This window comes from Aulonocara sp. 'chitande type north' Nkhata Bay, linkage group LG8, assembly GCF_057382095.1.
Source record: "Aulonocara sp. 'chitande type north' Nkhata Bay isolate Kocher_YH1m ecotype deep benthic linkage group LG8, A_spYH_male_GT1.1, whole genome shotgun sequence".
Taxonomy (NCBI): domain Eukaryota; kingdom Metazoa; phylum Chordata; class Actinopteri; order Cichliformes; family Cichlidae; genus Aulonocara; species Aulonocara sp. 'chitande type north' Nkhata Bay.
Window position 1 is genome coordinate 5,520,484 of NC_141351.1, and position 13,540 is coordinate 5,534,023.

Here is a 13,540-nt window from a genome sequence, read left to right on the forward strand (position 1 = left end):
GAAAACTTTCAGAGTCAAAATCTTTTTGATAAAGTCTTTTTATTTATTTGTTTAATTCTTTTTTCATTGGAGTGATTCAGCTATATTGGTTCTTTTATTCTCTATGATTCATCCATGGTACTGTCGTCTTCTTGGCTCAACTCCTCTTTGTCCATTCTTTCATTTTCACTCTGATCAGTGTTGCTATCACCGGTACACCGGTCTTCAAGTGATGCATCGTCTTCGGCCACGTCTTTAGTTTTACTTTGCTCCGTCTTCTCCTGTTCTACATTATCCAAGCTGCTTTGCCCTCCCTCTTCTTGTTTGATTATGCACACAGAGTCTTGCTCAAAGTTGTCCGGTGGCCTAATGGGGGTCTCCGTTTCCATTTCCTCCACTTTCACCTTCACTGCAACGACTATTAAGACAAGTAAGTCAGCAAATTTACCAAAATGGGCAACTAGCATGCAAATGAGGAAAAAATGACTCATTTGAGAATTGTCTCTTACTCTCCTGCTCCTCTGGCTCAGTCTTGGGCTGGATGAGTGGCACTTTTGGAGGAGTGCTTTGAGGACTTTCGGTGTGTTGATCAGCACCGTCTTGAGCTTGGTCCTGTGAAAGCCTCTTTTTTGTGTGCTTCTTTTCTACAAAAAGCAAAGAAAAGGAGATCATTCTCATGTGTCAAGTAAGACATTACCGATACAAGACTACATATACTTTTCTGAATAAAACCTACTCTTTCTCCCGAAAGAAAAGCGCCGGCATTTCTTGTTCCGCACCAGCTGCTTTTCAATTAAGTCAGCTAGAAAACAGAATGAAACACCAGTCACTTTGTTTCACACTCAGAAACATCTATGCATCACTCATCAACCAGTCACTTCTGTCTGTGACAGTTTAAGGCTGGAGCTTAGTGAGTGTAGTGAACTGTTGCTGTATTTATAATCAAAATTGAAGTCTAAATGCGGTTAAAGAGCGCCTTTTACGCTAATTTCCAGATTTTCAGACTATTGTTGTGGTACACCACTAGAGGAGTTAGCGTTATTCATAGCCCAAAATAGCTTTGGCGCAGATGTGTCGAGGATATGTGCTTTCTGTGTGACATCACACAGATCCAAGATGAGAAAAAAACTGAAATGCAGCATTTAGAGGCGTCTCAAGCCAAGCTTTTGGCTCATGGGGATTACCTCATCATACTCTGACCTTATCTATTGAAACCTTGGCCATTAATCCCCTTTAATCAGAACGCCTCGGTACTCCTGCATTAACCCACATCACTTCAGTGCTCTACATGTTGATTCAAAACACAGTGTTACAGTCCGCTGTATTTACCGACTCCAGGAGGTGACTGGAGCTGGTAGCCCATGAGCTCACACCAGCCAACTGGGTAGATGTCTGGAGACTGGTGGTCAACCCACTGGTCAAACTCATCCTCCCAGCCGTCAAAGTGGATGAGGAGAAGGCGGCCGACACAGCGCTTCACGGTGGCGACGCACAGGAGCCGTGGCTCCATCAGGTCCACGGCCTCCAGCTTCATGTTGGGGGAGAAGCTGTGACCTGGGTAGTCCTGAAAGAAGTGTCATATTTATTAGTGTTTTTACATCAATAGATACATTTGAAAAGAAGCCATCCTGTCCTATTAATTCAACTTATAAAACATGTGATGGCAAGGTCATCCTACAACATCTTACAGCATTGAACAGTCTCACGGGCGCAGCTTTTGCTTTGGTCTCCTCCAGGTACTTTTCCCAGGTGAAGGTCTGAGCATCGTAACCTGCCAGGAAATGCATAAAGCGACAGGAAATATATGGTGAAGCATTTCAGCACCAGCAGACAAGTTAACCTGCAAACTAAGAAACAGAAAAAACATACCTGGGGGTACAGTGAGAGGGATATTGTTCTTTTTACAGAAGTTAATTGGAAGAATGGCGTGAGAGGAAGCATGGTAACAAAACCAGTCTGAGCCATTGTTTGATATGGTGCCATCAATGCCCACCATCAGGTACCCATCAAACAGCACCTGGGGAAAAAAAGAGGAGTAGAGTCAGAGAGAGGAAAACCAGCAGTAGAGATACGATCTCTACAATCCAGCTGTTAGGTGGAGGAACACACCAACAAGAACCTGCAGCGGGTGGAGAACTGGCTTTTGTAATGCTATGCTGAGCACAACAAGGCTTCAGCAAGAAGTACCAGCTGCAGATCAAGATGAAATCAATTCAAACAGTCCTCTATCAAGGCGCTTTCTATTTTATGGTAAAGACCCTAAAATAATACAGAGAAAACCCCAACTATCAGGAAAGAAGACACGCTGTGGAAGAAAGCAAGATTAATAATTAAATGCAAAGCGCTGTATAAACACAGTGCACGTATGAAGGAGTTAATCCACATGATGAGAGACCCACTAAAGAAGCAGCTGATTATACTGCTGAGTTTACAGAAGATACCCCTGCCATTAGCTCATTTATGAGCTGTTACAGTTACAAGGGCATCTAAATCTCTGGGAAACACCAAACCTAGGTGACAGATGATGAATCACAAACACACATAAACAAAGTCAACAACAGCTACCTCACCTTGTGTACTGTGGCCACACAGATACTTCCCAAGTTGAGCGGGTCAATGGCCTCCAGCTTCATTCCTTCTTCAAAGAAAGTTCCCTCCATGTAGGTGAACCTCAGCTGAGGACAATACATTACATTCATGTGAAACAGTGAAGAGGTAAAGCTTAAACTTGAACTGAAATGAGCATAAGCTTAGTAACGACGATGATTACTTCAGCTATTTTTGAGTTCTGACTCAAACAATCCGCAGCTTTTGGACTTTGGGGGTAAAACATGGAGAAATAAAAAATAAATACATTTAATGAATCCTATGATTTTCTAAACTACACCACAATCAAGTGCAGATTTACTGCTAACCTTATAGTACACTCGACTATGACTTACGTCAGTGTTCATATACTTCCTTACCTTTTTAAAGAGCATGAACGTACTGTCAGAATTGCCCCTCAGACCACTGGAAGACTCCAGATTGTTTGCTATAAAAATAAGAAGGTTTCATATTTTAATCTACAACAAATCTAAGAGGAAAAAGCAAAGTAATCTTCTATCACCAGCACAGTACATGTTACATTTCAGAAAACAGAAATCTTTAAAATCATGTATTTAGTTCAACATCTGTGCAGTTTCAGGTCATAAAAACTTTCACTGTGATTACAAATAAAATGATCCACACTGCTAGTGTTACGCTGAGGTCCAGTATCCTTTTCTAAAGTCCGAGTGTGTCTCCAAATATTTCTTTCCCCTTAAAGTTGATTAATCCTGTTTTTACTGCTGACTGCTTGGTTTCCTACATCAAAGTTAATTTCCTTTTGCAAGTTTTTGTTCTGTACCACACATCTTCAGCTCCAGTGGAGAACCCGTTTTCATACTTACCAGGCGCTTTGATGTCATGACCCACTTTTTTGGACCAGCCTATCGGATGCAGGAGGGGACTCCATATGTGACACCAGAAGTCTGAGATGATGTTCTCAGGGGTGTCACTTTGGTCCGCGTACACCAGGCGTACACGGCCACCGATGTTGGAGTCCACGATGGCCACGCGTGTCCGGCTCACGTATTTGGAGTCCACCACCTCCACGCGCATGCCCGTCCTGAAAGAGTTCTTCATGCTTTCTGCAAGCTGGAACAAAGAAAAGCGGGAGGGCGGCAGAGTGACAGAAAGTTGCTGATTATGTGCTTAATTCAGTGACTTCTATTTCATTTAATCCATTACACTCTTTATGACATACAGGGCAATTCATAACATCAGGCAGTACCTTCAGGTAGAAATCAACAGGCAGAGTTTGGGCCCCCACCAACCTCTTCATCAGATACTCCTTCCAGTCTGGGATGTCCTGCTTCAGATCTACGCAAATCATCAAACAAGAAAAGTCTCTTTGTGGTTTATTCCCCTCTTATTTTTCATATTACATGTTACATAAACATTTTAGTCATAGTGTGTGGTCTCAGGGCTTCATTACACAAAGTTTCAGTGATGAAACTTGGAGAGGCATTCTCCTTTTCTGCTCCATCTCACAGGACTTATAGCTCTCTCAATTAATTTCACTTGCAGACTTTAAAAGAGTACAAATGACCTAGTGAAGTCATCACTGGGAACTTTTTCCTATGACTGTGTACACATTAAAGAATCTTTATTTTTGTTATTTTATTGCTATTTTACTGTTTTTTATTGTTGTAATTTTAATATGTTTGTTAGAAACAGGTCCTTTTTGTAAATGTGACATTGGGACTACCTGTATAAATAAAAAATATAAAAGTATGACATACAAACAACACATTTAACCTGAAACCGTATAAAAGATAAGATCAATTTCTAGTTGTTAACAACAGAAAATGACACATTTGTCACTTTTTATTACTTTAGATTTTTAGGATGTTTTCTGCTGCTCTTTTACCTCTACTAAGTTTTATATCATCCTCCATTTACATTTCTCTGTCTTTTAACGTCTGTTAAGCTACAGGCAACATGTCTTTCTTCCATTTTATCTGTACTTTATATTTTATTTATCTTTTGATCTGCTAGTAGAAAAGTGCATTACAAAGACTTCTCTTCTTCTTACTGAGAAAATTGCCTTTGTATTTAATTTCCTGCCCATTTGCTGCATCAGTTATTTGTTGTCTTGATTTTGCGATATCACCTTAACTGCAAATCGAACCAGTGAAAATACTCAGACAGAAGCTCTTGTCTGTTAGAGTCATTCATATATTCTCTAATCACAGAGCTGATGATCAGCATTCATTTGTCTGGTCAACGACCACTAGTTCACATTATCACTTCAGATAACTCGCTCACCTGCTCTTATTCTTTTGAGGATTTAAAGAATAAACAAAAACACCTTCACCAAGGTCAACCAATACTGGATGAAGCAGTTGATTTAGGACCAAACAGAGCATAGGCGCCATTTTTAAAAGCAAACTGAATGTGAATCCTAACCTTGTGGGGGTACCAGCAGCTTGCTGGTCATTGCGCACCATCCGATCGGGTTGAGCTCTCCTGAAACGAGGCTGCACCAGAAATCATGGCTGCTGTCATGCTCAAAGCCCTCGTATCTCAACAGGGCTTTGTATCCTGCAGACAAGAAAGGACGAGAGTTACCTGCCAATGTTGCTACTTTACCAAAATATATTTCACTGTGTGGAAGTTAACATCCTGAACTGTTCCAGGCAAAAAATTCTAACTGCTAACCTGGATGAGTTCATGAGACAGATGAGTGAACAACCAAACAGAATCGAGCTCACGCCAAGATCAAACTAATTGGCAGTAATAACTGACCCAACTTAGCCCGTTAATGCAACTTTTACAAATAGCATATCACATTTGGATGCATCTGACGCACCAGTGTCAGATGTTTTCTGCAGACACCGGCTGTTTCATCAGAGGAGAACAGCTATGTTAGACAAATACAGATACAAACACCATTTGTTGAGGCACTTTTCACTCTGGTACAAACCATATTGATACCAATTTATTCCCGGTCTTTGGTACAAATCTGTAGACAAAACTAAACTTCAATGGTCACTGAGACTTAAAATCTGCATGAATAGATTCACTAGTCTGATCTGTTTGGCAGCTTTACCCCAACATGCCTCAACAAAGCCTGGTTCATCACGTGTTCTCTTAGCTTGCACAAAATTTCATAACATTAAGGGTTCATTTACGATCAATTCTCATTGGAGCAGAGCTCCGAACAAATGCTACAGTGATTTAAATTATAGATTCAGTCATCTGAGCAAAAAGGTAAGCTGCTATCACAGCGTTAAACCTGAAATGTGCGCTATATGAGTGCAACAACATAAGCGGTTCACACATTTACTGCTGTAAAGAAGATGATGATCTCTCGGGTCAGTGCAACATTTGGTATTACAAAAATCTACCAAAAGATTTCTTTTTAAGATTTTTAAGTGCTCCAGATATCGTCTCCAGTCTCATAGCACAATTTATTCTGGTTATGAATATGCTGCACTTTATATTCAGCACCATGAGAAGTACAGCAAACCAAGTTTTAAGCTTTGCAAGAGGCATTAAGATTTGGGTCTAGCCAAGAGACAAATAAAATTCACTAATGAAAAATAAGAAACTAAATGTAACATTAATATATAAAAATGATTTGTGGTTCATTGGGCTGTTAACTGTTGGCAGAAAGATGCACACACCTGCAATCTGGATAACTGTAGCAATCCAGTAGACTTTACTGGGGAGGATGGCATTCGTGTTCAGCACCTCCACTTTCATCCCCATGGTGATGTCATCCCACTGGGCACAAAGGGGAGCCTGTAGGGGGTGAAGCCAGAAAATTCCTTATGGATCATCTGTGTGAAGCTTTTATGTACTACCATCTTATTTTCCAGCATTTTCAAGAGAAACTCAATTTTCTATTGTTTTCTTCTGCTGATGACGGCATGAAAACAGCAATATAATCCTAATAAGCCATTTGAGTTTCCCTTTATTTGATTATTAAGTCAGTTCCCTTAACTGTTAACATCGATGGTAGAACGAGGTTTCCACAAAGGTTAAGAACAATATGTCGCTATGACGATAATTTCTTAGCTGTAAGTCTTTGTAAGAACTGCAGAACAGACTCACGTGTCTGAAGCAGGAGACAGATGCAGCCAGAGACGTTTCTCTCTCCAAGTATGCGGTCCAGTCGAAAGAAGCAACAGCAGCTACGCAATGGAAGGAGACAGAAAATAATTCTCTTTAAGCCACCTTTTTCTGACTGGCTGCCCCTCGTAAACAGAAGGTGGTCGCCAATATTGCATCTTGTGTCGGTTCATTGGCACCAAATTGGAAATCACATGAAATGTGCCGATTGCAGCAGGTTAAACAGGTTGTGTTAAAAAAAATAAAATAAAAAATTATTTCATGCAAACAAGCGTGCTCGGTGACTTTACCATCAACTCCGGTGGCTGCTGGAGGAGCTTTGTTCACTTTATTCAGCACAGTAGCTTTTTTCGTTGGGGGCTTTCCCTAAAGAAGCAAAGAGGGGGAAAAGAAATATTTCTCAGAGCCTCTTATATCCATAAAGTTGGCATAAACCGTGAGAGAGCATGGTATAAGTCACAATCAGATAAAAAAAAACCAAAAAAACCACTCTGCCTACACTATGCCTCTAATGGCACGCAGAGGTGCTGTCTGTCAGCAAAACTATGCAAAGATTAATTTCATGAGGTTTGGACAAGGATGGATCATGAATTCCAATGAATATTGAGATCACCCTTTGTAACTCAAAACTTCGTACAGGCCTTTACAGAGGATCTGCTCTCCAGGTACCCTTCTCTTCGTCAGTATGAAAGTGAAGACAAGGCTATGTAGCAGCTTTTGGTAGGTCAAACCACATTGAATGGGACATAATGGTCATTTCCAGTTCTGTATTTTTTATTCTTTGGCATCACTAGAGTGGTAATTAAAGAATTCCTTATTTATCTTATTCTAGGGCCTTTGCACATTCATTGTCTAAAAAAAACAAAACAACCTCTCTTCTTAACAACAACTGCTTTAAAGCCACTTTTCTCTGATTGGTTGCCCTTTACAAACAGAAGGTTTGAACGATATGTGGGTGTGGCATCTTCTTCTGCAGAGCCAAGAGAAGAAAAACAACGTCCGGAAACGAGGGCCTTAAGCCTGGGCTGAGAGCCCTGGCATGTGGGGTTTCAGTACAAATGTCCTGCCTCACCTGTCTCTGCAGCCATATATTCGTAGGGTGGTCTTCCTCTGAATAGTGGGCATGTGTGAACTGCGCGGGGACGGCGGTGGGCTTGAGAAGCCGGCCCCGGCGGCTCGGTAGGTTCTGCACGTCGTAGTAGTCGTCCGGCTGAAAATGCTTCTGGCACACGAAGAGTTTGCCGAGGACGTAACGGGGGGTCCTTGGGTCCATGTTCAGGGTAAAGAGCCATTGTCTCAGCTTCTCCTGGTCGCTAAGTGGAAACCGATGAAAGACGATGTTTGGCCTTTTTATGGATAAGCAGGTCTCGACGCAACACTTGTGAACCATTTCAGTTTTTAGGAAACAGAGAGGTCTGTACCGAGTTAGGAAAGACGGACACAGGCTCACACGTCCCCGCAGAGGTATTTAAGTCCAGCGCGGTCTTCTTCTTCTTCTACTTGTTATTTTTCTGCAGCGCTCACAGGTAAACAGCCTTTTTTGCAAATACTGCCACCTTGTGTTCAATATTACTAACTATGGTGAAATAAATTTGCTGAAAAATGCCTTAAAATTACATTTAATACTTTGCAGGCATCTACTCAGGTCTGTAAAGATGTACAAGATATTTCTGAATGGTTTTTATTTCGCTTTGAGTTTTTGTTTTTCACTTTAGTTTCAGTTAGCTTCCAGAGTGCTACCGCGGTCAGCACTGGGTCTTTTGGGTCACTGTCATGCTGGCAAACCCATCTTCAGTGTTCTGTCTGAGAGAAGGAGGTTCACATCCAAGACCTTACGGTACATGCCCCCATCCATTGCTGACTCAATGCAGTGAAGTCGCCCTGTATTCCTTGCAGAAAACCAGGCCCAAAGCACAACAAATCCACTTCAGTGCTTGACTGCGGGGATGGTGTGACCATTCATTTCTTTGGAAATTCAGCAGGGGATCAGATAATCTATCTAGATAACTATAGCGCCAAAATCCCAAATAAAAAAATAAACATTTCATACTTTCAGCTTTTAAAATGAGTGAATTTTTTGCAATTGATTTCAGTAATTTTCAATAATTCATAGATTTGTGACATTGAAAGTAGCGTGCTGAAGCCGTTCATGGATTCACTACAGGATTTCAGATAATCCCACACCTGTCTGAGCTGCTGAGCAACACACTCACGAATGGAAAAACTAGTACATCTCTTTGCCCAATCCGGTGACACTGACTGTGTCAAACTCCCAAAATGGATTATTGAATAAGGCTTGGCAGCTAATTCAAACTGCCCTTCTGGTGGTCCCCAGTGTTCAAAAATACATAAATAAATACATTAGAAAAAGTCAAACTCTTTCTGACCTGCAGACGTGCTAGAATGGATGACTTCTTAGAGTTTGATGAATAAGAACGAGAGCAGGATGTACTGCAGAAGCGCTTAGTCTTTGAATAGAAGTTGTTGATATTCCCGGTTGTTCCACACATCTCACAAACCACTGTGAAAAAAAAGCAATCAAAAAAGTTTTTGTTTAATGTAAAACATTATGAACATTGTTAATAGTGCAGGTGCACCTCACCTGGTCGCTCGTTTAGCACCTTTAACCCTCCTCCTGTCAGATGTCGTTCTTTACCTCTTTCATTAGCATCCTCACGCTCTTTGGGTGCCATTTCATTGTATCCAGCCTATGAAGGAAAAAAAACAAACATCCCACCTGTAAACAGTAGGTGTAAGCCCCCCCAACAGTCCAAAATAATTGCTACTCACACTAATGGTTTGCTCTCTTGGTTCAGCTGAAATGGTCCTGTGTTGGATAGAAGGCAGGCAGCTACCGCAGCCCGCGCCATTGCAGGAAGGACAGTGCGGACGGACAAACACTGTAGGAGCAGCTCCCGGCCTCAGCTTCAGAGGCCCCGCTGCCAGTCTGGGTTCAAAGTACTCCTTGCCAAAATGCTCATTGCAAAGGTAAGAATTGGGTGTGGCAACCCACTGCATGCGGGTGCGCTGGACCTGCTTCTCCCATTTCCGAAACTCTTCAGGGTCCTTGGGGAATTTAAACAGGGTTACGCCATCTTCGGTAGTTTTTCCACATCCATAAGCCACGCAGTGGTAAGGCATCATCGGAGCTTACACCATGAGCGCCTTTCATGGATCCTTTCTTCTTCTCAGTTGTGCTGTTTTGTTCTCTGAGCTGTGCAAAGAAAAGAAATAATTGTATCTTCCAACCGGCAGTTGGCTTTCTAATTTTCACACACAACCATCTCTAGGGTTTACGAGAATGGTCCAAACAAGACGAAATATCCAGTGAGCAGCAGTTCTCTAGGTAAAAATTCTTCTCTGACCCCAGGGGTCAAAGAAAAATTCCCAGAGTGCTATAACCTGGAAATTTTGCAACCAAGGTATGCTGATCATCGCTAAGATGGCACAACCTACCTAAATATTGCTGCTGACCATTTCCACCCCACTGAACAAAGTTTACACATCCTTTGGTCACTGCTTCCAGCAGGATTACAAACCATGTCACAAAACTCAAATCACCTTAAACTGGTTTCTTGAACATGACAATGGGTTCACTGTACTCAAATGGCCTCCGTAATCACAAACCTGCAGTAACTGTGGCGCCATCATGTCAATATGGACCAAAATCTCTGATAAATGTTTCCAGCATTATGAAGAATAAAGGCACTTCTGAAGGCAAAAGAGGGTCCAACCCACTACTAGCAAGGTGTACCTAACAAAGTGGCCGGAGAGTGTGTATTGGCTCTATTTGCCTCATTATAATATTCTCTACATTGAAAAACCTACATTAAAATGACAGGAAGCTTCGCACTTTATTTTATCTGTAATGTCGACATAATGTTTAACAAACACAAGACAGTGAAACATGACAAACAGAAGTTTGTCTTGAAAAGGCGGCCCTTTCGTCAGCGTTATTATTATTTCTAATATCGCCGTTAAAGCACAGTTACAGCTGACTGCTTCATAAGTTGAGTCAAAACGTAAACAATGTAACTACTGTACACCAAAGCTAAGTGATAACAATGCTAAAAGTACTTGTGTGCAGTTATGAAGCTGCACTTTGCTCGTCATGACTTCAAACGTGTACTTACAGGAGGTTAGTGACTGCTGGCACTCAGTAAAATGTCTCTTAGGTGTACAAACTGATTTTGGTATCAAATGTTAATGTATCTTCATAGCTGCCCAGTACTGTAATGTGGTCGCTCACATTTAGCGTCATCTACTTACGCGTGTGCAAGGAATTCTGGGAGTTGATGTTTTTACGACAATTGGAAAAAAGTCGCTCTCCTAGTCACAAATAAGTCATTTTACAGGCATTCAGGTGTTTGCTGGAAAAAAATAGCCTTCTGTCGGTCTATGAAAAAGAAGTTTGCGGACACCTTGCTATTCAATTATTATTAATCTTAGGCCTTTGCACAGTGTAGAAAAATAAATAAACATAACCAATAATGAGGCAAAATATACAAACAAATATTAAGTAAAATATGTTTTGTAATTTAGATTACTTAAAGCAACCGCTGCTGGGGTCAGCACTGACAACAAATGGCAGTATCTCTATGAGGCAGTCATTTTTGTTGTCTCTTAACATGCGAGATTTGTTATGCTCCCCTGCAACTCCTAATGGCTTTGCAGTGGCAGTGTAGACTTTGGGCGTTGCCCGGGCTTAATTGCTAGTTATGAAAAAAGTTACTGACAAGGTGTGGATAAAGGCAGACTTCACGAAGGATGCTGTAATGCTCTCCTGCTTGCAAGTTTCAGCTTTGAATGTGTAATGATTAAAAAATATCCCTGTGTTTCTGAAAAACAAACAAACAAAAAACTCTGGTGTCAGTCTTGATTTTGTGTTGAGTTAGTATTGCTGGGACATAACAGCTTAAAAGTTGATTGGTGAAATTCCTTGACTTCGAGTTGTGTTGCTCCTAAGTAGTGCTGATAGACAGCAAAAAGTATTTTTTGTCTACTGTACTTAGCCATATTTTTGCAAGAACTGCTTAACTAACTAAAGAGAAATGCTGGTCAGCACCTTAGAATGGAAGATCCATCTGTGTTTCTCAGAGCTGAAACATCTCATCATCAGCTTTTTGGAGAAGCACCCTCAGAATCATTCCCCGCGGTGACTGCTCCAAAAGCAACCACTGCTAAACTAAATCAATAAGAAAAATAAAACTCAGAGGAATGGATGTTAGACCATTTGAATGTGATTTGGCAGTAGCTGCTGTGTCTTCATGAGAAGAAGAGTAGATGAAGTGATGGTATTCACATGTGTGGTTCCCAAAAAGAAGTACGGAGGAAGAAGCGGGATCGTGCGGTGCACCTTTACTGGTGACACCTTTTAATTAAGGGAAACTAGTGTGAAGCAAACTGAGACAATGCCAAGAATGTGTAGTTTCTATTAAAGTCAGTTTGAATATATATTAAAATATATTATATAATAATATTTGTATTTATATATATTAAAATACAAATATTACTATTAAAGAGTGACACACATTTACTTCAATCATAATAAACACACAAACAAAATCAAATATATAATGTTTTGTTTCCTAATCTTGAAACTGTCTTCATCAAATGTATTCAGTTAGGGATGTCTTGACAGCAGTTACAGGTACAGCTGCTCTGACACTGATGCTAGATTTAAGTTTTGTGAGGCTTGGAAATATTTAAAATTTCAAATTAAAATTATTTAAATTAATTTGCTTGTATTTACTTATAATTTTGACAGCTGAGAAGTTTTGTTAAACCACATTAAAGCAAAGTCGTGTTAAAAAATAAAGTTTGCTTAGGATTGTATGCAGTCCTGTGAAAAACTAAGTATACCGATACTGCTAATACAGAAATTAACAGGATAAGTAGCAGTTAGGTTTTGCTAATCAACTTCTCAGAAGTGGATGTTGCAGCAAAAAAACAGAGAAACAGCAAAAAATCCCAAGAGCCTCGACAGGCCTCTATAGCATGCTAAATTATAAAGTTTGTTACAGTACAATTAGAAAAACCCTTATTTGGAAGGATTGCCTGCTCTCTAAAAACACATGGCAGCAAGGGTTAGGTTTGCAAAGTTGCATCTGACCAAACCACACAACTCCTGGGACAATGTCTTTGGAACAGACAAGACCAAAATAGAGATATTTGGTCATAATGCACAGAACCATGTTTGACCAAAACTAATCTCAGCATATCAGCACAAACACCTCACACCAGCTGTCAAACATGGGGTGATGATTTAGGCTTATTTTGCAGCCACCAGGACCTGGGCACCTCACAATCACTGAGTCAACCATGAACTCCTCAGTGTACCAAAGTATTCTAGAGTCAAACGTGAGGCCATCTGTGCGACGGCCAGCTTGGCTTGGCTCAAATCGGGTCATGTAACATCACAACGATCCCAAGCACTCCAGCAAATCTACAACAAGAATCAAAGTATTGGAGTGACCGAGTCAAAGGCCAGACTTCAGCCTGACTGTTGCAGAGCAAGTGAGAGAAGAGTGAGCCAAAAATGATTCTGTAACGATGTGAGAAACTGACAAAGTCATACAGAAAGCGAGCATTTCATGTTATTGCTGCTAAAGGTGGCTTTACAAACTGCTGAATCATGAGATGCACTTAATTTTTCACAGAGTGCTGGGAAAATGTTCTATTTCACAAAGGACTGTTTGAGAAAAGAATAAAATTAAATATTTGGAGCAAAGATTTAGAAACGGATATTGCAGCAGAGGACTGAAAATTGTGTTGCAACTCAAACAGTGAATTCACACCTCAGATTAACACACTGTAACTGGTAAATGCAAACATCTATGTAAGTCTTGCAGAGTCTAACCACAATAAAATGACTAAATGCACAAAGACCAAATGTTACACT

At 40.7% G+C, this 13,540-nt stretch overlaps 1 protein-coding gene across 3 annotated transcripts; it reads right to left on the reverse strand.

Annotated features, from left to right (window-relative positions):
- Nucleotides 1-35: 35 nt before the first annotated feature.
- On the reverse strand, nt 36-10,911 carry l3mbtl2 (L3MBTL histone methyl-lysine binding protein 2). 3 transcript variants are annotated; one of them, XM_086302927.1, is made up of 18 exons: nt 10,773-10,911; nt 9,430-9,853; nt 9,242-9,347; nt 9,027-9,160; nt 6,930-7,005; nt 6,622-6,701; nt 6,192-6,309; nt 4,972-5,106; nt 3,794-3,882; nt 3,411-3,657; nt 2,946-3,013; nt 2,550-2,654; nt 1,849-1,996; nt 1,668-1,750; nt 1,309-1,543; nt 716-781; nt 489-623; nt 36-397 (listed from the first exon to the last, which is right to left on the reverse strand). In XM_086302927.1, exons 2-18 carry the CDS (start codon nt 9,781-9,783, stop codon nt 102-104), a joined length of 2,475 nt encoding a protein of 824 aa, XP_086159053.1. In that variant the 5' UTR covers nt 9,784-9,853; nt 10,773-10,911; the 3' UTR covers nt 36-101. The 3 variants fall into 3 exon arrangements, with proteins under 3 accessions (XP_086159053.1, XP_086159054.1, XP_086159055.1); XM_086302928.1 differs by lacking the exon at nt 716-781; XM_086302929.1 differs by lacking the exons at nt 9,027-9,160; nt 9,242-9,347; nt 9,430-9,853; nt 10,773-10,911 and adding an exon at nt 7,712-8,142.
- Nucleotides 10,912-13,540: the final 2,629 nt, after the last annotated feature.

Bases quoted from the DNA above. Each gene is read 5' to 3' on its own strand.
- l3mbtl2 (XM_086302927.1), bottom strand. From the start codon at position 9,783: ATGATGCCTTACCACTGCGTGGCTTATGGATGTGGAAAAACTACCGAA. The intron at 9,161-9,241 runs GTGAGGTGCACC...TTTTTTTCACAG, and splicing joins GGTGCTAAACGAGCGACCAG to TGGTTTGTGAGATGTGTGGA. The intron at 6,310-6,621 runs GTGAGTCTGTTC...CACCCCCTACAG, and splicing joins CTGTCTCCTGCTTCAGACAC to GCTCCCCTTTGTGCCCAGTG.